The sequence below is a fragment of the Phocoena phocoena genome, chromosome 9 (assembly GCF_963924675.1).
Source record: "Phocoena phocoena chromosome 9, mPhoPho1.1, whole genome shotgun sequence".
Lineage (NCBI taxonomy): Eukaryota > Metazoa > Chordata > Mammalia > Artiodactyla > Phocoenidae > Phocoena > Phocoena phocoena.
The window spans coordinates 87,453,284-87,477,942 of record NC_089227.1 but is presented as its reverse complement, the minus strand read 5'-3'; the positions used below and the strand labels follow the sequence as shown (position 1 = coordinate 87,477,942).

The window sequence follows — 24,659 nt, the reverse complement described above, 5'->3', positions numbered from 1 at the left end:
GGTTTGGCAGTTCGTATGAAAAAAAAAAAAAATGAGGGTTTAACTGACCCAGAGCCAGTAGTGTGATGTGATTTCTGAGAAAATCACCACAGAAACATGTTGGCAAGATGGCAGGTTAGGAAGCTCCAGGCCCCTGTTCTCCCAGGGAAACATTAAAAGAAAAACTAGAGGGCTTCCCTGGTGGCGCAGTGGTTGAGAGTCCGCCTGCCGATGCTGGGGACACGGGTTCGTACCCTGGTCCGGCTGGGAGGATCCCACATGCCGCGGAGCGGCTAGGACCGTGAGTCATGGCCACTGAGCCTGCGCGTCCGGAGCCTGTGCTCCGCAACGGGAGAGGACACAACAGTGCGAGGCCCACGTACCGCAAAAAAACCCAAAAAACAAAAAACTAGAGACTAGCTAAAATAACTTAATAGGAGCTCTGGAAATCAGTCAGTGATCTACAGCAACCAAGTGAACGCCCAACCATGAAAAAACCACATTAGCAAGGGTAAGAAATCTCATGTTTTTACTCACCTTTGCCCCTCCCCACCCCCCCAAGGGGCTGAAGTACAGTTTGGGGGAAGAGAGGCCTGGCTCCCAGTTCCCTCCTGAGAGCCCATCTAGGGGCAGCCTGATTGGCCTCTGTGTCACCTAACTCATAGCCCAGATGGCTAGAAGTGGCACAGCTGGGATCTCAGGCTAGAGGAAGCCATAGGAAGCAGTGGGCAGGGCTCCTGAAAAACCCTGAGGAGGCACAGACCTAAAGACGCCTGGGACAAGAGATTCTTACTTGAGGAACATCACAGAACAGCTAAGGCCCCAAGAAAAAGCAGGAGAAAGATGCTTAGGGCAATTAATACATTCATTTAAAAGCATCTGTGTATACTGGGGAACTGGGGAAAAGCACACACAGAGGTCAGGGAAAGGGCACGCCCGGAAAGGGACTGAAAAGACCCTGAGCCTTCACACTGGACTGACCCTGGGCTCAGAACATGCCCCAGCAGTCAGCGAAGGGTGTCCCCTGCACGGAGCCAGTCTACGTCCTGGGAGAGGTAGTTGCTTTTTCAAATGCCCAATTTTCAACACGGGATCACAATGCACATAAAGAAACAGGAAAACCTGGCCCATTCGCATGAAATAAATCTCCAGAAACCATCCCAGCAGAAAACGACCACAATCTTTTATGTGTATAAAAATGTACAATCATAATACCTAGCAGATATCCAGCACTTTACTTCTTACTTACACCATACCCCACCTTGCTGGTCCTGTATTATTATATTATGTATTACATGATAGTATATATATTACAGTAATATAGGATATTACTATATTATTGTGGGATGGATATTATTATTCCTAAGGCTCAGACATTAAGTGATTTGCCCAACACTGTACAGCCAGACAATAGTAGAAATGGAACCAAAACCCAGGTCTTCTGATTCCTAATGCAATGTTCTTTCCACAGCCCTGCCCCACGGGTAACAGCCCCCCTTTGCTCTGGCCAGACTATGTTTGGAATGTAGTTTTCAACTCTAAGTATCCCATTTATAAGGAAGGATACAGGCAGAGGACAGAAAATGAGATGGGAAAGGTCTGGGAACACGACCTGTGGGAAGCCAGAACCATGATGAGCTTTGAGGACATGTCTGTTCCAGGGCTCCTGGGTTCCCTCAGGCTCTGAAGTGGCAGCTCACAGCCTTTAAAAGAGTGCCCAGAACACTTCACACATCCTGTGAGATGACATAGTATGTCTATTTGAGAATTTGGGATTATATCCTGGAACTTGAGTCTTGGGACTTGTAAAAAATTAATAACAGAAACCTCCATGAAGTGGAGCTGGGAGACCAGAAGGGGGAGCCTCTCACGCCCTGCGACCATAGCAGAGCCCCAAAGGAAGAAGTCTCCTCTTCTTTCCTGGCAAGGACTCAGTCAATGAAAAGCCATGGACTCTTGGTTTACTAAAGCTCTCCCAATTCCCTTTCCCTCTCTGTAAGAAGCTTTCTCCTTCCTTTGCCCTGTGCGGCCTTGCATGTGGCTCACTGTGGTTGTAGTCCCCGAAGTGATCACTAATAAACCCATCTTGGCTGGAGAAATACCTGGCAGTCTGTTTATTTCAGGCCAACAGATTCTAATTTATTGCTTCTGTCCTCCCTTATGAGTAAAATGCTGGAAAATACCCTATCTCGGTCAGCTGTCCTGAATACAGCTACACCTGAAGAGGGCGTCCACCTGTGAAATGGTTAGAAGGTGCCTGATTCGGGACCTTCCTTCTGGAGATGCCACCTACTGTGTCCTGTTGTCCCTGGCGACCTAACACGTCTGTACTCTTTCTGGCTCCCGTGGTCACCTGAGGAAGCAGGGGGATCCTCAAGTCTTCTTCTGGTCTCAGGCAGACCACCCCACCCCCCGCAGGCTACTAATGGTGGCTTCTCTTAGCCTCCAGGTCCTAGAGAATTCCGCCCAATTTATTCACTCCTCTATCAGTTGCTCACAGAGCCCCACAATGGGTTACTCTCTCCCTTTTCCATTTTCACCTCTAGCCCTTCAGCCTCCCCGCACTGTTTAAGGTCTTTACTCAATGTTCTTTATGAACATTGCCAGAGACAAAAATGCGATGGCCATGCTGTCTGTGCCAGGAGACATGCATTCACAAGTCTGTCGGGGAGCAAGGTGTAAAAAGGAGGTGAATAGGAGGGGCTGGCCTGATCCTTCAAACCCCAAACCGCCAGGATTCTGCCAGACCCCCAGGGCAGGAGACTGGTCAGTGATATGAAAACTTCCCTGCGTTTCTTCACCTTCACTGAATATAGCCCAAGTTGCTAAAACCTCCTTCCGAGAGCACGTGCCCCTCATCCCAGAACACCCCTGCAGGCAGTGTGGCCAGATGGGCAGAGCAGCAGTCCACTCTAAGTAGCTAAGCAACCCTGGGCACATTTCTGATCTTTTTTAACTTTGTTTCTCATCTATTACAATGGGGGATAAATAACCCAGCCTGCCTCAGAGGAGAGATTCTCAACTTTAAACACACATTTAATTAAAAAAAAACAGAAACAGAAAGACAGTGGGAAATAGATATAATTATAATATTAATATTTATATGAGAACAATATGTAAATGACTCATACCTTTTAGTGCCTGATCCTCAATATCACCTATTGTTGATTCTGGGTGTGAATAAATTCTGTCTTCCGGAGGCCGAATAGCCAAGTCTTTTGACCATGGACAAGACTCAAATAATGCAGAGTATTTCATGGAATCACTGGAATCCATGCCACTGAAAAATGAAAAATGAATATATCTTTGAGATGAAATACCATTAATGGCCATATGATCATTGGGTTATCTTTGTCAAATCATTCAGTAGTTTGCAAACATCTCTCTGTTGAGCTAAAGTTTTCAATGATACATAGGTACCAAGACCTATTAGCAGCTGATATGTTAAGTACCGTATATATTAGCATAAACTTCTCATCCATTATACAAAACATCACTGAATATCTTCTAAGAGCAAGGCATCCTGAGAGGTGCTGGAGTCTATAAAACAAGATGGGTCAGGCATGGATCCTAATTCCTAGGACTTCAGAATCAAGTGTAATTTATATAGGGCAGTCCTTGCTATTTCAAGGACAGAGAAAAATGAAAGCGTGTTAGGGGGCCTGATCTGGACCACACATTGGGCACACCTAAGGCTAGTTTTTTGTCCCCCTTTTTAGGACAAGGTTGGGGTGTGACCTGGGTGCCTGAAGTCTCTGTGTCTGGGCCAGTGGGCTTCCTACCAGTTGGCTGCTCTCCTTTGGGCTCCAACTGCTTCCTGGCTTCCTCTGGGGGAAGCAGCTCCACTGAGGCAGAGCTCATCCTGCAGAGCGAGCACTGTGAACAGCTGAGCTTGGTTCATGGCAAGATTAAACATTAGTTCTTGTATTTATTAATTAGCTTTTGTGAACTATTTACCTCTTTTCTTCATTTCTCTTTTGAGGATCTAAATGTTTTCCATATCAATTTATGTGAATATATATGTTATATATTATATATTGAATTATATATTATAAATTAAATATATAACATAAAACATAAATGAATATTATATTCAATATATTATATATGTTACATGTTACATATACTGTATATCATATATAGTGTATTACATGTTATTAATATATATTTTATATAGCTTCCTGTTTTCCTTTTTAATTTGTTTTGGACCTAGAGCAACTGAAAATGTTTATATAATCAAAATATATTCAACTTTTCTTCTGCGATTTTACTCATTTCTTTAAAAACATTTCATTAACACTTTAATCAGCCTACTAAATACATATAGTTAGAATTAAGTCATATAGAAGGGCTTAAAATAGAAAGTAACAGTGACCCCAATTTCATTCTCCTGAGAGCCAACCATTCTTAAATGTTTTTTGATATTCTGACAATGAACTTTTTATTTCTAAATGTCACTTTTATTGACTTGCCAGTTTTAAACATATCTTTGATAGAGATTTCTGCTATGATCAAAAAGGATTTAGCTAACTTAATAACCTCCCCCCATTTTTCTCCCCACAAACAGTTCTATCACTATTTTCAGTTCCTCCGTCTTCATGTATCATATTTAAAAATCCCCATTTCTTGTTCCATCAACAGCAGATGATATATACTCACTTGCCATCTCCACCTCCTAAACTCTGTCATTGGAAATTTTTACTGTCAAAATTGATTGTATTAAGTTTTTTTTTTAAAAAATTATTTATTTATTTATTTATTTTTGGCTGTGTTGGGTCTTCGTTTCTGTGCGAGGGCTTTCTCTAGTTGCAGCAAGCGGGGGCCACTCTTCATCGCGGTACGTGGGCCTTTCACTGTCGCGGCCTCTCTTGTTGCTGAGCACAGGCTCCAGACACTCAGGATCAGTAGTTGTGGCTCACGGGCCTAGCTGCTCCGTGGCATGTGGGATCTTCCCAGACCAGGGCTCGAACCTGTGTCCCCTGCATTGGCAGGCAGACTCTCAACCACTGCACCACCAGGGAAGCCCTGTATTAAGTTTTGTATTCATAGTTATGTCTTTTCATAATTTAGCTAAAGGTTGATTTAAAATGTTGAAAATCAGCAGATAATTGTTTACTGCAAAGCCTAGTAGTTGGCTATGATTACGCTTTCTTCTCTGTATTTCCAACGTAATGATTCCCATCTCAGCAAAGAAGTACGAGACTAGGATCAAGTTCAAGTTGACCTCCACTTGTTCACATTCCACATTTAACTTCAGTTCATACGTAGCAGTAGCAAAGGCTGATCCAAATTGGGTCTATTCAAGATAAAGCCTGTCATTTAAGTGAGGGTGTCCACATCTTACCAGGATGATGTTATGACTACCAGAGATGTAAAGGGTAGAAGCAAGTCTCAATGAGGTGTTCCCAGGAGCTCTATCACTGGAAACACAGTACAATTAGCTCTCTGGGCCTGTCCTTGACCCAGGATGAAATACAGTGGGTGGTGCAGGCATACTAAGGGGACACATCCAATGTGTCTGAATGGCAGGCAGAGGCTGCAGCCCTGGGGCAGTAGTTCACGGCTGGAATCCAGAACCAGTGCTCCTGGAAAGCTTCCATATTGCTGAGCATGGACACGGGCTGCTCGCTGGACCTAAGCTTCCTGTCAACTACAGCCAGGGCCAGATGGCACCAACATTCCCAGGCAGGGATACTCCGGGATGGGGCAATCTCCCTGTGCCTATGGGTTCTGCTTAGAAGTTTTGACTACTGGTTATCAACTAGAGAAGTCTAATGGCTTGCTTGAAGGCGGGGGTACCTCTTACTAGGTTGGACAGAGTTCTTGGGTCTGTCTTCCTGTTACTAGACAACAGCTTTTGGACCCCCTCACAGAATGCTAGCCCCCTTCAGGTAGAACACCCATGCTCCTAGAAGACTTTGTTTCCCAATTTCTTGCTTCCATGTAAGGTAAGTGAACTTGTCCAAGAAGCGCTTCCTAGAGAAGTATATAAACTGAGACCAGTACTGCCAACATCTGGATTTTCCAGTCACTGAACAACTCTTTCCTCTACCCTTGCAGTGGAAAAGGGCCGTGATTAACCCACGCTTGGGGTCTTCTCTCTAGAAGTATGACCAGACTGAGTCTTTCCCCCCTGAACACAGACTTAGATGCATTTAGGTTTTATGGGTTACATCTTTTATTCCAAACTATAGAAGCATAAAGATGTTCTTCCTTCTTTTAGTAAAAAAAAACAATAATCCATAGATTTTATGGCCAAATCTCTAAAGTGATATAAATAGAGTATGTTGAAGGGAACTTAGAAAGAAAATGGCACCAAAAATTTCACTGGATTTTTTTTTTTTTTTTGCGGTACGCGGGCCTCTCACTGTTGTGGCCTCTCCCGTTGCCGAACACAGGTTCTGGACGCGCAGGCTCAGCGGCCATGGCTCACGGGCCCAGCCGCTCCGCGGCATGTGGGATCTTCCCAGACCGGGGCACGAACCCGCGTCCCCTGCATCGGCAAGCGGACCCTCAACCACTGCGCCACCAGGGAAGCCTTTCACTGGATTTTTAATATATATTTTTATTTGCCTGCTAGGGTTGCCGTAACAAAGTACTGAGGATTGAATGGTTGAAAGTCGTTGTCTCACAATTTTGGAGTCTAAAAGCCCAAGATCAATGTCAGCAGGGTTGGCTCCTTCTGAGGCTGTGAGGGAGAGTCTGTTCCAGGTCTCTCTACTAGCTTCTCATGTTTTGCTGGCAATCTTTGACCATCCTTGGCTTCTGCATCACCCAAGCTCCCTTGCTCTGTGTGTGTGTGTGTGTGTATGTCCAAATTTCTCCTTTGTATATGGACACCAATTATATTGGATTAAACGTTCACCCTTCCCAAGTCTGACCTCATCTTAACTAAATGCATCTGTAATGACCCTACTTCCAAATAAGGTCACACACTGAGGTACTGGGATTAGGACTCCAATATGTACATTTGCGGGGAGTTGAATTAGGTACACAATTCAACCCAAAACACATATGTTTTGGTCTCTTGTTTTTGGAAAAGAATACCTCTTCATTTAAAACACACACCAAAAAAGGGATCACAGAGCAAGTTCTGCCTTTCAAACGATTACTTTTCTTTTGTATCAAAGGAAGTATTAAGAGTAAATGAAAATGCTTTGAAAGTCAGGAGTCAAAAAGTGGCTGGGTTGAAAGGCACATGTGTTACCACGAGGGAAGGGTCAGACTTGAGTGAACGTCTGACCCACCCTTTTCACTGTGGGAACAGATGATAAATAAGCCCACTGCAGCCTAGTAGGCATTTATTTTATTTTATTTTTTTAAATTCTGCTATGGACTGAATGTTTGTGTCCCTACCCCACCCTGCCCAAATTTATATATTGGAATCCTAACCCCCAATATAATGGTATAAGGAGGTGAGACCTTTGAGAGGTAATTAGGTCAGGAGGTGAAGCCATCATGAATGAGATTAGTGCCCTTATAAGAAAAAACGAAAGACAGCTTGCTTCCTCTCTCTGTTTTCCACCATGTGGGGACACAGCAAGAAGCCAGCCATCTGCAAACCAGGAAGAGGACCCTCGTCAGAACCCGGCCACGCTGGCCCCCTGATCTCAGACTTCTCAGCCTCCAGAAGTGTGAGAAAGAACTGTCTGCTGGTTAAGCCACTCAGCCTACAGTAATTTGTTATAACAGCCTAAACTAAGATATTCTTCCTCTCACTGTACTCCTATCAGGCTACCTACCTGTACTAAAAATCCAGAGTGTGAATAAATCCTCAGAGATCTACAGTTTCAACACTGTTATTATAATCTGTTAACTAACTATAATCTAGAGTCTCTAGCATCCAGTGAGATGTGCAGACTTGGGTGGCCATTTAGTGGGGCCTGTTGTTTTTCATCATCAAATTTAGGAAAGGAAACCCAAAGCGTTACAATAATAAAACTCAGAAATAAAGGAAAGCATTACTCCTTTTTTAAACTGACACTCTCATTATGACACATCACCCTCATAAAACATCTCTTTGCTGTGGCAGACTTTTTAAATGACATATTAATATTTTAAAGTTATATTAATACTTCAAAAATTATAAAATGCTCGTTGTTGAAAATATCGGGAAGAACAAAGAAAATAAAAATTGGCCACAATCCCACCACTAGAAGATAATAACTGATACTATTTTGGTATATATCTTTTTAGCGTTTTTTTTCTATACATACACATGAATATTTTTAAACCTATATTATGCTGGATATACATGTGCACCTGACATTTAACACACCATTTATATTATAAGCATTGATTTGTATTTAACTCTTTATAATTTATCTAAAATTTGTTTTAACATATAGAGTGATATAAGAAACTTAATTGTATCTTTAGGACCAATTTTTCCCATTTACTGAATATTTCATCAAATTCTCATGGATTTTTAATAATTTTTTTAGGATATAAAAATAAAACATATATATCCTATGCAGACGATTTAGAAGTTACAGGAAAAAAGAAGAAAATGAAAATAACTGATAAATCTAGAGGAAGACCCACTGCTAATGTTTTAGTGTGCTTGCTTCCAGTCACTTTTGTCTACTTTGTTGCCATGCATTCAGAGAGACCAAACCCACGGACCCCTTCTAAAGAGTTCTTTACTTGATTCTCTGTCACTGCTCCGGCCACAGAGGATTGGATAAAGGATGGTTGCTTGACCTAAGGGCAACAAATCTATATACCAGCCTGTTACCTATGAGGGCTCTGGCTAGAGATTCTACTCAAGAGTGGCACCCGTAGTAGATAGTGATTGACTCAACCAGCCAGATCTTTGCTTGGGAAGTGTGGATTCAAGACCTACAGAGACATAGTCAATGGTAGTGGCAGAAAGAGCTGAAGTAGAAATGGAATGTAATAGAATACCCACAAAAGCCAAGCACTAAAATCAGTGGTGAAGGGTCTGATCTGGTCTATAAGGGGTTTAAATACCAAAAAGGGAGTTATTGAAAAGCTATTTGGTAGTTTATAGATTTAATGGAAAACTAGGGAACCAGGTTTTTAAACCTGGCAAGAGCAAAGGTAAGCTAGGTGCCAAGAACACAGCCAAGTTGCAATACAGGAAGAGACTGGTAGACACCATTGCTTGCGCTCCACAATGGATTCTTGATTCTTCCACCACTGGTGACTTGAATGATCTCTAACTGCCCCTGCATCAGTGTGTCACTCCCTCAAGTTTCAAAGTCCCAAAGAGAAGCTTCGTAGGTTCCAGTGAACTTAGGTTATAAGCCTGTGCCCTCCCTAGAGGGCCAGGATCTATTCTATTCAAATTCCATAGTGGGAGTTGGGGCCCTGCTTCCCAGCTTTAGGAATTCCCTGAAGTTTAAGGATGAGTGCCATCATTTTAACTAACCAGCAGAAAATAACTTATTCTATCCAATAAAACTCAACTCACCTCTTTTCAGAAGGTCCAAAGGGAGTTTTAAAGTAACCTCCAGGAAGCTCGAAATTTTTCTTTAGTTCTAAGGCTGTAAAACAACGTAGACTGCTGACGGGTGCTGGTACTAGACCCCTGAAATTGGAAATTGAAAAAATCCACAGAATTTTGTAATAATACCAAGCGTACACACATGTAATACCTAAATACCGACCTTTACACGTCCCAAGTAAATGCATACGCCAATAAAACCTATTTGGAATAATGTAATATATACACTCATAAGCATTCACGTCAGAGCTTGCCTTAGACACTGGCATTATTACATTCTAATTTGTAGATTAACCAAATTTGTATTTTTCTGAATAAGACATTAATATAGGCAGATTTTCTTCCTACTGATTAGTACATATTCAATTGTAAACGCTCATTCATTTGTTATGTGAAGTCCAGCAATGTATCAACTGCTACAAAAATTGAAATAGATATTTTCCAGTTTTGTTTATAATCTAATGCTTTGAAATAATACCAGAAAATATTTATAAAAATTCTAATGTTGTTACTTTCAGCTGAACTCTAGCATAAAATATCTATTTTTCATCTATACTAGCCTGTTTCCCCAGAGTGACTTGAAAAGAATCATTAACTATTTTTAGTGAATAAATCCTACTGCTATTCACTCTAGACTTGCTAAATAGAGTTGCTATGTGCAAAGTAGCCCGACTGCATATAAATGCATGAAAATTCAAAGCATCCTTCTGCCCTAGTATAACCCATTTGGAGCTCAGATTTAAAACAGCTTAGTGTCCACAGTGTTTCAATAGGCATGGCCACTCTGCTGGTGAGAAGTCGCACAGGCCCCAGCTTTAGCTGCTCTGGGGGACAGTGCCCATCTCCTGGCCACCACCCTCCCATCCCCCCAGTAGAACTCTGTATATTCCACACAGCCTGCGTTTTGAATCAGACTATCAGACTATCCAAAGATAGCTTGCCAATGTGGAGAAAATTAACCACACTTTTTTTGCTATATAGCAGACAAAGACAAAACTTAATTTATATTGGTTAAAGATTTTTAACGGATCGCTTAATATTGCAGACAATAAAGAGAAGTGAAATTGAAAAACATTTTTAAATGGCTTTTGTATTGTGCTTCCTCGACTCACCGCACTTTAAAAAGCTCTTTAAGACACTATAATTAAGGTCTTGTCAGTGCTCTTAGTGACTTTCTGAAAACAGGAATTTCACTTTATTACTCAAAGTTTCCAAAAGGTCACACAGAAAAGAGAATTCAGAATACTGAAGCCTATAACATTCATGAGAAAATAAAACACAAACATTTCATAAACATCGTGGTTATTCACTTTGAGTAAATCTTAAAGTCTAAATGTGCCTCTTCACATGTAATAATTAATAGTACAATAATTATTATAGCCACTAATATCTATGAAGCCTCTACTATGCATCAGGGACTAAGTGAAACATTGCATATTAAGGAATAAGAATTCATGGCTTAATAAAGATACAATGGTCCCCATCCTGATGGAATTTACAGTTTAATGTGGAAAGGAGACATTAAACAAATGATCCCACAAATCATTAACTACTATTTTTTGAGATTCATGAAGGACAAGTATAGGATATTCAACAGGATATAATTAACCTTCCATCATCAAAGCCTTGGCGAAGGCTGATACTTATATTCAAACACCACCAGAAACATCATTCTTTGCAGTCTTCAAAGACTGCAAAAAACATCAGTTTCTAGTAGCTGTGAGTATATTGTGCCTTTAAATATCTATATAAATGAAAGGGAAATACAACTTCTAGTACTAGGTTTACTACTGAACCACTGGGTCCATTTTAGTACAAAGGTCCCTGTTTGTGTTGATGATTTAAGATTCATTTGGTATATCTGGATACTAAAAAATCAATTTAAAGATGCCCAGGTGTAAATAAATGTGATAAATCACTACCTTTGAAACAGGAATGCGTGATGAGGAGGTGTCTTTCCCATTAGGGCCTGCCGGGCTGTCTCATACTGTCTCGCCATAGACTCTCTTTCCTAGGCAAGAAATATGATTTAAAATTATATTGAAGTTAAAAATATGTCCGATGACTAAAATAGCTACAATCATTGTCTTCTTGCTAGAGACTGCCAAATGTGTGAAAAGAAAAAGGGAAAAAACATAGGCCTAAAAAACAATATTTGTTCAGTGGAAAGAAAGAAAACTTTATAAATAAAATAGAAATATTTTTATGAAGACTACAATTTAATATGTAAACTTTTATCTGACATCTAAATAATAATGAGGCAATTTTTTAAGCTATCATGTTTATATATTTTTTTTAATCTTTTTAATGAGATTATCTCTCAAGGATACAGACTATTATTGTCTTTTTAGTTTTACCAGATCTTAGCACACCTAGTAACTAACTGATTGAATATATCCAACGATGTTAAGTATGATCCTGAAATAGGACAGATTGGGAGGTCTTCCTCCCATATTTCACCAACACCCCATCACTATCACTAAATACTTGGTGAGCATTTGATTATGGGAATACAAAGATACAAAAAACATAGTCTTGGGACTTCCCTGGTGGTCCAGTGGTACAGAATCTGCCTTCCAATGCAGGGGATGCGGGTTCGATCCCTGGCCAGGTAACTAAGATCCCACATGCCGCAGGGCAACTAATCCCGTGGGCCATGGCTAGAGAGAGAGCCCTCATACCACAACTACTGAGCCTGTGCACCTCAACAAGAGAGCCCACGTGCCACAACTAGAGAGAAGCCTGTGCACTGCAACAAAAAATCCTGCATGCTGCAACTAAGACCCGATGCAGCCAAAAAAAAAGAAAAGAAAAAAAAAAAAAACATAGTCTCTGCATTCAAAAGGTTTATAATCTGGTGTCAAAAGGCAACTGAAAAGAGGAAAAAAACAAAGATAGCACATGCTGTTTTATAACTATACATGCCGTTGAGAAATTCTAGGTCAAGCTTGTGAAATTGTTCCTTAGACACATGACATGAGAGCTAACATGCAGACTCATTGAACACAGTCTCTCAGGTGGATATTTGATTGCCAAGACCACTTTACTGTTCCCCTGACCATCATCTCTGTGGTTCTGTGTAAGCATAATGAGGAGAAAATGTCTGCTGGGTAGGAGGGAGGGGATTTATAATGGGATAAGAAAGGAAGAAACAAACTCTACTTACATTTCACCACTTAAAAACTGTATTTTAAATAGCTCCATAAATACATCTAAATTGTCTCATATTACTATAAAAGTACTACATATCAACTAAATCCACTGTCTTATTCTCATATTGATTTGTTATTTTTCCCCCAAATCACTCTATACTAATATATACATTTTCTATTGTGATTTTACTTCATACCATCCTTATTTTTTTCTTATATTGATCCTTGATCTAAATTATATCATGACTGGGAAGATGACAGTGGTAGTGGAAGCATAGTTTTTGGACCTTCCAGAATTTCCACGTAAAAACAGATATAGCAACTAAATAGCAAAATGAAAACATATCAAACATTTACAAGAAAACTAGGTGACAAGCTCCCCTCAAATCCCCCAATACAGGTGACAATAACCACAACACCTGCATGGTATCAGTGTCTATGTAAGAGGAAGCCAAAGAAAGAAACAGGGTGACTAAAAGACCTGAGAACAGGAGAGCCCCAAGACAGCTAAGAAGTATTCACTAGGAAGCATAGCAGGACAATTTGGAAACCATGGCTGAAACATAGGAGGGGTTGTTTCCATTCTAATAGTAGGTAAGAATAAGGGGTCCACAGTAAGTTCTGCAGGAGCTGGATCAACTGTGAATTCTTGAAACTAATCCACTGTCCCTTCTAAGACAGGGTTTTACACTAAAAAAAAGCTGATGGGGGTGGAATAAAAATTAATTGGGAGGGACTTCCCTGGTGACACAGTGGTTAAGAATCCGCCTGCCAATGCAGGGGACACGGGTTCGAGCCCTGGTCTGGGAGGATCCCACATGCCGCGGAGCAGCTGGGTCTGTGCGCGACAACTACTGAGCCTGTGCTCTGCAGTCCATGAGCCACAACTCCTGAGCCTGTGCGCCACAACTGCTGAAGCTCACGCGTCTGGAGCCCGTGCTCCGCAACGAAGAGTAGCCCCCGCTCAACACAACTAGAGAAAGCCTGTGTCCAGCAATGAAGACCCAATGCAGCCAAAAATAAGTAAATAAACTAATTAAAAAAAAAAATTAATTGGGAAAGAGCAAACAGAGACATAGGAAAGAGGAAATCTAGACCAAAGCGGGAGAGTGGAACAGAACCAGGAAATCTCAGGAAGGAAACTGCCATATACCTTGATACTATTTGAAAAAACCACCTTCCTTCTAAATGTTTGAGAAAATGAATTTCACATAAAAATGAGAAAATTTCCAGTCAAATCCAATGCAAAGTTATTATAAGAAATAAGAGGAAAAGGAGAATAACATCTCTGTACACAATGAAGGGGAAACAGATAAAATCTGTAATCTACTATTTAAAAATAAACTAAAAGACATTAAGAAAATGACACAAAACATTAAGGAACAAATGAATTACAATTTTACAAACTCACAAATGAGGTGCTGGAACTCAGGAAAGAATTAGAATATACAGGAAAAAGTCACTTAGGAAATGAAAACTAAACTAGAAGAAATACAGGAGTGAAAAAGAACAACAAATAATGACTTAAGAGAAACAGAAAATGAAGGAGAAACTTTAAACCTCAAAAAGAAATGAAGAAAGAGGTAAAAAGATTCAAGAGAAAATGACAAATATTTGTCATTTATATAGACATATATAAAGAAGGTCCAACATATCAACAATAAGAGATCTTGATAAAATAAACCAAAACAAAGAAACAGGGGCTTCCCTGGTGGCACAGTGGTTGAGAGTCCACCTGCCGATGCAGGGGACATGGGTTCGTGCCCCAGTCCAGGAAGATCCCACATGCTGCGGAGTGGCTGGGCCCATGAGCCATGGCCGCTGAGCCTGCGCGTCCGGAGCCTGTGCTCCGCAATGGGAGAGGCCACAACAGTGAGAGGCCCGCGTACCGTAAAACAAAACAAAACAAAAAAAAGAAACAGGATAGATACTAAAAACTACAATTCAAGTGTAAAGTGTAACAGACTGTTATCAACAGGCAAGAATGCAGGAAATATTTTTCCCACAGCCCTTTCTGTATCTAGTAGAGAATAAGCTTAGGCAATAAAACAACTAGAGAGACACTGACCTGAGGTCTAATGATGAGTATTAAGTATGAAGGTATTTGATAACTAAGACAAAATGAGAGTTAAAAGGGAGAGAGGATATGAGGGCATGCTCTGATAGTATAGCTATAACATAATCACAAACAATGGCGGGAGGATCATTTGTAAAACCCTTTTTTATAAACTGCTTTCAGTTTTTATAATGGGTGCTGGTGCTGGTAGTATTTAGTATTGTTATTCTGAGACTCTTCTGTGTGTAATGTGGTTAAAACAAACAAGAAATTTAGTAAGATATTATAATTCTATCATCGCCTCTATCTTTGAGAAGCAGGACTCTCAGTGTGGAGAAAAGAAAAAATATGTAACAGAGAAGGAGTTAAGTAAAAATGCTGAAGTCTTGAATCCAAATTGGAAATATTAACTTGAACTCATGAAATATTTTATCTATCCACAGAATAGGCCTAGAAACAATGGCCACCCCAAGAGCAATGAGCATTCCTAGCAACCATGATGTGTTTTCTTGTACAACCATCTCCCACTTGAAGAAACCAAGACTTCTTGGACAAAAGACTGATTCCAGGTCTAGGACAGGTAATGAACAAAAGAGCACAGAATATCTTGTCATACCAACCAGCAAAATGGGTCACGTTAAAAGGACACAGGTGTCAACCTGCAGAAGCTCTAGCTGGCCAAAGATAGAATAATTTGAGTTTCGATAAGGATAAAAAATGCAGTGGGTGGATAGCCTTCAATATGCACAAATCAGAATCATAATGATTACAAATGATATTTAAAAATTAGTTGGTCACCTTCAGAGAATAACAGGAAACCAATTCATTATCTTGAAAAAGGCACTTGGACTGCTGATCCTACATGAACTGTACCACTTGGTAACTAGGTGGCAGATAAGAGAAGTATCTCTTTATAGTGTTATTCCAGCTAATAAATATAGTGTTGAACACCATGCCCTGAAAAATGTACTGAGGAGAAGAAAGCATGTTTCTTTTGGAGTCGGAATAGACACTTCTAAGCTGTGTTATCTCTGACAAGCTCCCTGAGTTGACCTGCCTCAGAGTAGTGAAAGGAAATAGTGCTTAGTAGACGTAGGGCCCAATATTTTGTCATTATAGGTCCACTTTCTCACTGACCTTCAAATCTTTGGGTGCTTTTTGATCTCACTGGCCTTATCTGCCACACACACACATTCACTAAATTGGCTTTGAATGAATTGGTCATTCAGCAATTTTTTTTCTAGAAAAGTGGCTTTCAGTAACTTGGCCTGCCTCAGGAGTAAGGCTGTCCCCTAAGGAGATCAGAGGAGCTGGTTGGAGAAACAGATACAATTGAAGTTCTGAAAATAAAGCTTCTCCTAGAAGGCAAAGATCTACTCACAATAATTCCACAGCAAAAAATTTTCACACGAACACACACATAAATATACACTTACTCAACCAGTTATGACATGTGGCTATGTGACTACCCAGGAATAGGGCTGGTTTTCAGAAGACACACACAAAACCAGCTCTGTTACTTTGTAATCACACCTTGACATGCACGTGGTGACAAACCACACACAAGGAAAGAGTAGAATATTAGAATGGAGGGGGTAAACTGAAAGACCTCACATACGCAGTAAGTTTAAGGTAGGTTTCAGGAAGAATGCAGTGTTCAACTTAAGTGGAAAGGGTGCTTTTGAAAGAAACAGGACCAAAAAAGCATTGACAATGGGAATTCCTATTTAGTCCTTCAGTGTCAAATGGCTCTCTTGATAGTTTCTACAGGTAAATATGAACACATTAAATCTACAGTTAAGACCCCAAAAAAGCACAAACATTTCTATCTTTTTCTTTTTTTGGAAGATTTATGATATAGGTTTTTGACAGAGGTAGTTGCAATTACTTTCCTCAATCCACCATAAAGTTCTAAAAATACATAGGGATTTATGTTGGGAAAGTAAATGAATAACATCTCCTAAGGGTTGCAATAAGGGGTACATGAGATAATTTACACAGAAGCCCTTTCCAAACTATAAGTGACATATAAAGGCTATTTATGGCCTCCAATATAATCATAATATCTCATTAAAGCTTCTGTGGTGATGATCTTAAAAAGGTTTTGCTCATTTTGCAGCATTATAATGGCTAGGCAAGAGGTTAATAACTTACGAAATATCTCAAAATTTGATAAATACTTAAAATTTCAAAATAGCATTGAATTCATAATCTTTACAAGAAAACGAGGTACTAAAAATAATCTTAGGCAAGTTCACCCCATATACATGACAGTGGCAATTAAGTACTACCTTTGTTCTAATTTTTGAGGGGTGAATCTGTTGGTTCTTGGGGGATTTGATTTGCTTTTCTATGAAACTACTCTGTTACATTATACCTCCACCAGAACTGGCAGGCAAAATTACCAGAACCTCAGGCTGCAAGGGGTTTGAGCGCTGTTGCCATCATGGATGAGAAACTGCCCACCCTCTAACACAGGACACAGTAGATTTCTACACTAGGCCCTAGATGCCCTGGATTATGGGGGCTGAACAGTTTCTCAGGGAGGTGACTACAGGTAAGGAGTGGCACTGGACATTGTCAAAATTTCATGACACGTGGTCCACATACCTGTTCCCCTCCCGCCACCAAGGTGGCCCCTCTACTCTCGCATTGCCTTTTTATCATACTCTCCACTCTCCAGTTCCCCCATACTGTTCATTAGTTTTATATTGAGATGTCGGAGATGAATTACAGCTGAAAACCCACTGTGTGCGTGTTGTGTGCATTTTTCATCTGTTCCTCTGTTCTTGCTCCTGGGTACCTGAGTGCCCTTGACCAGAGAAAAGCTATCTTTAGGGACTTCCCTGGCGGTCCAGTGGTTAAGACTTCACCTTCCAATGCAGGGGGTGTGGGTTCAATCCCTGGTTCGGGAGCTAAGATCCCACATGCCTCGCAGCCAAAAAAACCCAAAACAAAACAGAAGCAATATTGTAACAAATTCAATACTTACAAAAACATGGTCCACATAAAAATAAAATTTTTAAAAAAAAAAAAGAAAAGCTACCTTTAATTAGGCCTGAAAATTTTCTAACAGGTAATATTCAGATTTGTCATATTTAAATAAACCATGGATACCCACTAACAGGCAGAGGGTGTGACTCAACGGTGTGTTTCTCATCTGTGTGTGTGACGTTGTACAGCAGGACAGTCTAACTGGGACATGAGCTGGCTCTGGCTGTCAAGACACAGACTTGTAATTAAAGAATAAAGGTGGCTAAGGATGTGCGCTCTGGAGTTTTTACAGTCTGGATATGCCATGTCCCGGGAGATTAAAAGAAGACCTTATATTTGAAAGTCTAAGCTCCAAGAAGCATGAAGCTGTACAGGACAGCAGGTGCAGAGAGAAAGTGATCGACTGACTTGAAGAGCTGGGTTTCCCAGGACTGCAAGGACAGAGGCTGACGGGCTCCTCACGTCGAGTGTGCTCCCAGGGTGTGGTGAGATCTTGGGGGTCGGCACTGGGTGAACACACGAGCGGGAGAGCCCCTGGCTCAGAATGGAACTCAGGGTTTCAGACAAGGAACATCTCCATGGTAACCATGATAGTCTGGAGACCAGAGGCCCTTCCCTAAGTTTCTAGGATGACACAAACCTCAGGATTCTTGAACTTAATCCAAAGAATGGGAGTGATCCCCACTCCTAATGACTGATATTTGATTTCCCACAGATCCTGGTCGGTGGGAACAATTCCAGAGTTAATCTATTTTGGATAAATAAATAGGGCATTTCCTGTACTCCAGTATCATGATACAAATTTATATTATTTTTAGATGTTTAGAGTGCACCCATCCCCTGCTGCTTCTAAGAGGCCAGAATGTGTATCAAGTGGCCCTGCCTTTTGCCCTGCCACAGGTGACAGGACAAGCAGTTTAATTTGATCTGTGTGGTATGGCTAAAAAGTCCAGCTGTGCCAATTAGATTGCTTTGCTTTCCACAGTATGAATTAAAGAGACGGAGAGAAGTGGCCAGGAATTGTGGGCATAGAGCCACAGGCAGAGAGCCATGGTGAGTCAGGGCTGGCACGTGTGCAAATGAGTTCAAATTATGTGGGAGGGAAGCTGAGTGAGTGGAGGAGGCCAGCCAGGAGAGAGAGGACGACAGAGCACGGGAAAAATAGAAGCAGAGATGAGAGGAACTTGATGCCTTTGGGATGCACTTTCCAACCCTATTTCTGGTTCCTGTGAGATCTGTACTTCATCCCTGCTCCCGATGCACTGTGAATCCACTCATCATATATTTTTTAATAATGGAACTACCTCTTATTTAAGCTGACTTTAACGGGTATCTGTTCCTTGTACTTCAAACATCCCATTCTTATGACTTAATCAGAGCAGAATGTATAGCTATGCCCATGTACACCACGGCCCTAGACTTTTCATCTGAAGTAACCAGTCTGATTCTTGTGACCAATGCCCATGGTTCTGACTTTAGAAGACAATGTGATTATTTGCTTAGAACAGGCAAGGCTTAGGGAAACATGACCAAGGAGTTGACAACCAAATCAGAAGTTCTGTCACTTCTGAGGCAATGGCAACGATTTAGGTCTCTGTGTTCCCAGACCATCACAGGAAAACCATCACAAACAGAAAAGAGCATGACCTAATATGAAGGTAGGGCCAACTTCCACATATCCTGACTTCTCTGAGTTCTCAAAGAACGGGATCTTTTAAGTCATAGGATGGGTCTAAGTACTGCAAGGTTAGAAGACATGGACTCTTTGAGTGGACTCACTTTGAAGGCTCAGCACAAGAACACTCAAGATTATATCCCAACAGTAAAGCAAGTTTTCCCTTGAAATACATACTCTACAGTATTAATCCTACGTAGTTCTTTTCTATGCTTGTTAAATAGGAGAACTGAGCGTCAGAACTTCCACTGGGAGCCTGGGGGAAAGGTACTCAAAAAAATCTACACTGTATATTCTGTTTTTAGAACCCATGCCTATTCTTAGAGGTGTAGAAAGAGGGGGAAAAAACTTGTCTTCAGCTGACACCAGTCAGAGGACAGTTTTGGTGAAACTTGTTAGTCTTGAAATATCCAATGCCCTTTTTGTCTGATTTTGTAATGCTCAGTTCCAGCTTCCCTCACCCCTCTATCCCTTCTTACCGCTGGCGTGTTTTTGCCTGAAAGTTTGGCCCATAATTTCACAAAGTAGTTTCTGTCTGCAAAATCCAGGGACTCAAATTCACTCAAAGCTCTAAACTTCTTCGAAGTCTTTTCAGGTTTCAGCTGAGGTTTCTTAATATCTGCTAGGGAAAAAAGTAAAGTTTAAAATAAAAGGCATAAAATTGGATAAAGCAACTTTCTGAAGTAAGAGAATGTTTTATACGTGGATTTGCCCAAACACAATAAAGTGTATACTTAAAGTCTGTGCATTTCAACTTGAAAGTAAGATAACTAAAAATTTATGTCTCAGAACACGATAACAATAATACTTATTATTGAAAATTATAAAGTCAGCCTGCAGCACCTAGTAGACATGTCCTGGGAGTACCCTTAGTGTTCAAATAATACAGACTTATGAATGGAATTAAAGGAAGTAAAACTTAACAAAAACAATGGCTTTCAGATACTTAAGTGAAAAATCCCCTTTATAATTACTTTCCATTTGACAAAATTGTCCTAAAAGGCTAAAATCACCATCATCATCATCATGCAACACTAAGAAAAACCTTTTTAAAAGAATGGAGTGGATGATGAGGTCAGTATTTAACAGAATTTACACATAAATGCTGTCTAATGTTCCCTACAAAACATCAGAATGTCCAGAGGCCTAGAATATAAAGAGTCTAAATTTCTATCACTGCTCATGTACAGCGGGCCCAGGTGTACATACATTGGGATTTATTAGGAACATCAACACTTTCAGTATTGCTACAAAAATGCCAAAATAAATAATCTCCACATCTACACTAGCCAATACGGCTGACTGAGCAGATGTGGGAAGCTATCCCCACCCAAGACAAAATAAATAGTGGATAACATATAACAGAAACTTGTTTTTATCACATAGCAAAACTGAAACCAAGCAAGAAAAATTTCCAGGTGCTGGAAGTGAAGCGAAGATTCCAAGTCAGAGGAGTGGAAATTGATGCCAAGAGGTCAGAGAGTGGCTCAGGGGCTGAGGTTTCTGGACTGAGAGGCAAGGCCAGTCCCTGTGTGCTTAATGTACGAGACCTGGGCTATTAGGCGAGAAGTTGGAAAGGGAGTGTCTGGAAATCTCAGCCCACAGACCTCAGGACTTAGCCTGGGCACAGTCTCACCTGGACTGAGGGTGGAGACACCTGTGGGAAATCAGGTCTCTACTCCTGGGCTGTGTGCTGGTATGGAATCTGAAATTGAACTCCTACCAAATTGTGTGGCAATCCCTAGCTGATAAAAAGAAGGTACAGGGCTTCCCTGGTGGAGCAGTGGTTGAGAGTCCGCCTGCCGATGCAGGGGACATGGGTTCGCGCCCCGGTCCAGGAAGATCCCACATACCGCAGAGCGGCTCCCGTGAGCCATGGCCGTTGAGGCTGCGCCTCCGGAGCCTGTGCTCCACAGCGGGAGAGGCCACAACAGTGAGAGGCCCGCGTACCACAAAAAAAAAAAAGAAGGTACAAGCTGGACTTCCCTGGTGGTCCAGTGTGTAAGAATCCACCTGCCATTGCAGGGGACACGGGTTCAATCCCTGGCTCGGGAAGATCCCACATGCTGCGGAGCAACTAAGCCCATGAACCACAACTACTGAAGCCTGCATGCTCTAGAGCCTGCGTGCCACAACTACTGAGCCCGCGCACCACGACTACTGAAGTCTACACACTCTAGAGCCTGCGCACCACAATTACTGAACCCATATACCGCAACTACTGAAGCCCGCACGCTTTAGGGCCCATGTACCGCAACTACTGAGCCCGTGTGCTGCAACTACCAAAGCCCGCACACCTAGAGCCTGTGCTCCACAACAAGAGAAGCCACCGCAGTGAGAAGCCTGTGCACCTCAACGAAGAGTAGCCCCCACTTGCCGTAACTAGAGAAAGCCTGCGTGCAGCAACGAAGACCCAGCACAGCCATAAACAAACAAACAAACAAAAAAAGTAGGTAAAAGGTGTTGCAGACAAGTAAAAGTATTGAACCATGGTAGGGAAGCCTAAAGCTCCACAACCCAGCACCAGTCTTGAGGAGAGGGGGAGAGACTCAGAGGATGCAACAAATGGGCAAATCCACAGCCAAGAAATTCCACGTGATAGAGCATTCTGGAAAGGAACATTGAAGTAATTATGTTCATAACAATCACAGAGGTAATAGGACACGATTATTACGTGGAAACATACTCTGCTAAATCTTCATAACGGAAAAGCCATTCAACCCGTATCGGTTGTGCTCCTACTATGTGCCAGACAGTGCTCTGGGTGTTGGGATAGAGCAGTAAATAAAATGTCCTTGACCTGTGGGACTTACATTCTAATGTTGGAGAAAGACAATAACACCAGATAATGTCAGGTAGTATAACGTCAGGTAGTGATAAGTGTGATGAAGGACCAGGCAGGCAGATGAGGAGACAGAGTGAGAGACAGCATGATGGCCAAAGGAAGTCCTCCCTAAGATGGTGACATCTGCACAGTGATCTGAAGTCATAAAGAAGGAAGGCATCCAAATATCTGGGGCAAAAGCATATCAGGCAGAGAGAGTGGCTTTGTATAAAGACCCAGAAGCATGCTTAACACAACTGAATTACAGTAAAGAATTCAGCATGGCTGAAACAAGGCAAACTAACAACCAAAAAAGAGACGGAAGGGCTGAATCTTATGCTCATTGAAAAACAAACAAACAAACAAACAAAACCAAAACACTTGTCCTCTTGATGGGACTCTAAGAACAGAGCATTGTGAAAAAGACCAGATGAATCTGAAAAAAAAGATGAAATTTAAAGAAATAGAAGCTATATTTATATAATTTCCATAGAAATGACCCTCCCTATGTATAAAAGCTTATTTAAAATATAGTATATATTTGTGTCAGGGTTCCTTCTTCCAGCTTTCTCAGACGTAAGCCAATTGTACTATGATGTAAACAAACCAAGTTCTATCTGATGATACAACGCAGCTGTAATTCAACAGTTTAATGTCTTAATGGTTTCTCAGCAACAAAACAATCTGGGTAAAAATAATGTGTTTAGATTACTATTAAACTACATTGTAATGCTACCACTTTAGGGACTCAGACTCCTATAATAAAGAGTTTCATACAGTTCTTAATATAGTTTCAAATGTCTTAATACATTAATGAACAAGAGATCTTACTTCTCAATAAAAAAAAAAAAACCCAGTTACCAGTGTTATAATACCCTGCAACCAAGTTTCTTAAAGTGATCTTATTCAAAGTATCTAAAAGTTAACCTTGAGGCAACATTAAATTATATATATAAGTTACTGTACAGTCCACAAAAATTACCAAGTTCTTCAGTATATAAGCTAGTTACATTTACTTAAACGCCTACAATGAAGCATAAGTGAATTTAACGATGCATGACAGATTTTCAAGTTATTTTATGGATTGGTATCATTACCAAATGTAAGAAAATATAAATGAAATATCTGGAACAACCAGAACTACATCTCAAATTAATTCAAAATAACTTAGACCTTTTGTTTAGAATTATATCTCTTTGCAGTCAAGTGAATTAAAATAATATTCGTATAAAACATTTTAAAAGAATAACCACAGAATCCAACCAAAATAACAAATGCAGTAGAAGCCATGCACCTAAGATAAAACATCTGTGTATATTTCATAACACATTATGACACAGACTATATAGGGTCCTTTACTGCAAAAAAGAAAGGAGAAAATAAAAGATACTGATGATCTGATATTATAGGCACACAGCCATTTCAATAATTAGTAATAAAATTAGAATTTGGGGGTCAGATTGTGTATATTTTGAAAAACAAAAATCCCTATTTTGGTAACCAATTTTTCTACAGCAGTAAGGTTACTTGTATAGCAAAACAACTAAGTCAATCTCCTGTCTAAAAACATGAGACCAAATTAATATTTAAATAAAACTTTGCCAAAAAAAAAAAAAACCCCAAAAAATCAGCACCAGTGTTTGTCTCTCTTTGAAAACACTTGGAAATGTATGACTTGGAAGTAGGCTTTAATTTTCATACTAAAGTTCTCAGATAGCCAGAATCATTCAGTTTTTCCCACTCAAATGGGGCTTAAAAAACATGTTTATTTTGGTAGTAGTGAGGTTCTTTTAAATTAACAAGAGTAATTTATACTACCATGATTAAATACATATACATATGTAAAATGTAAATAGCTATAAAAATCCCTGTAAAAGTCTCAATGCTGAAACATGTAACCATAAAAAGGACCAAAAGCAAATTAAAGCATAATAATCTGCTACACAATTTAAAATATTTATTTATTTTTAATAGGATAGTTACATAATTCACGGTAAGGGAAACGCTCAGTTCATTAGAAAGTATTATCACAAAACTGAAGGTGCCAAAAGAAGCCATTTTTTCCAGGACAGAATTAAATCTTATAAGTCTTGACTATCTGTGCTTCTGAGAAAGGAATAATAGCAACTAGAAAAATAATCATTTCACATAATATCCATAAAAATTTTCCATAGCAAAATAAGCTTTTATAGTAGAAAGCTATCATATAGTAATAATGTTCATGCTATACATGATAGAATGAACGCACATACTAAACTATTCTAACAGTAAAGTACTATATTCTTGAGTGTCCGATCAAAGGAATAATCAGCTATTTAAACGGAGAACAGATTCTACATCAGGACAAAGGAAGCATGTGAATGTGCCTTCTCACACCGAAAGAATGAGGTACAAAAAGAATGCTTTTTTCCACTGAACTTCATACTTTGAAATGTCTTCAGTAGAGCTGAACTAATGGGTTAAATATTTGGACACTGTATAGAGGATGTCCTAAATAAAACATATAACAA

The 24,659-nt window shown here is 40.3% G+C and overlaps 1 protein-coding gene across 1 annotated transcript in view; it reads right to left on the bottom strand.

Moving 5' to 3' along the window:
- LRGUK (leucine rich repeats and guanylate kinase domain containing) overlaps nt 1-24,659 on the bottom strand; it is a 118,764-nt gene that overhangs the window by 2,091 nt on the left and 92,014 nt on the right. Inside the window, exons 16-19 of the mRNA XM_065884037.1 lie at nt 19,805-19,944; nt 11,371-11,459; nt 9,416-9,532; nt 3,111-3,259 (exon numbers count right to left, since the gene is read on the bottom strand). Of these exons, the coding sequence (XP_065740109.1) occupies nt 3,111-3,259; nt 9,416-9,532; nt 11,371-11,459; nt 19,805-19,944 (495 nt within the window). The remainder of the gene's footprint in view (nt 1-3,110; nt 3,260-9,415; nt 9,533-11,370; nt 11,460-19,804; nt 19,945-24,659) is intronic.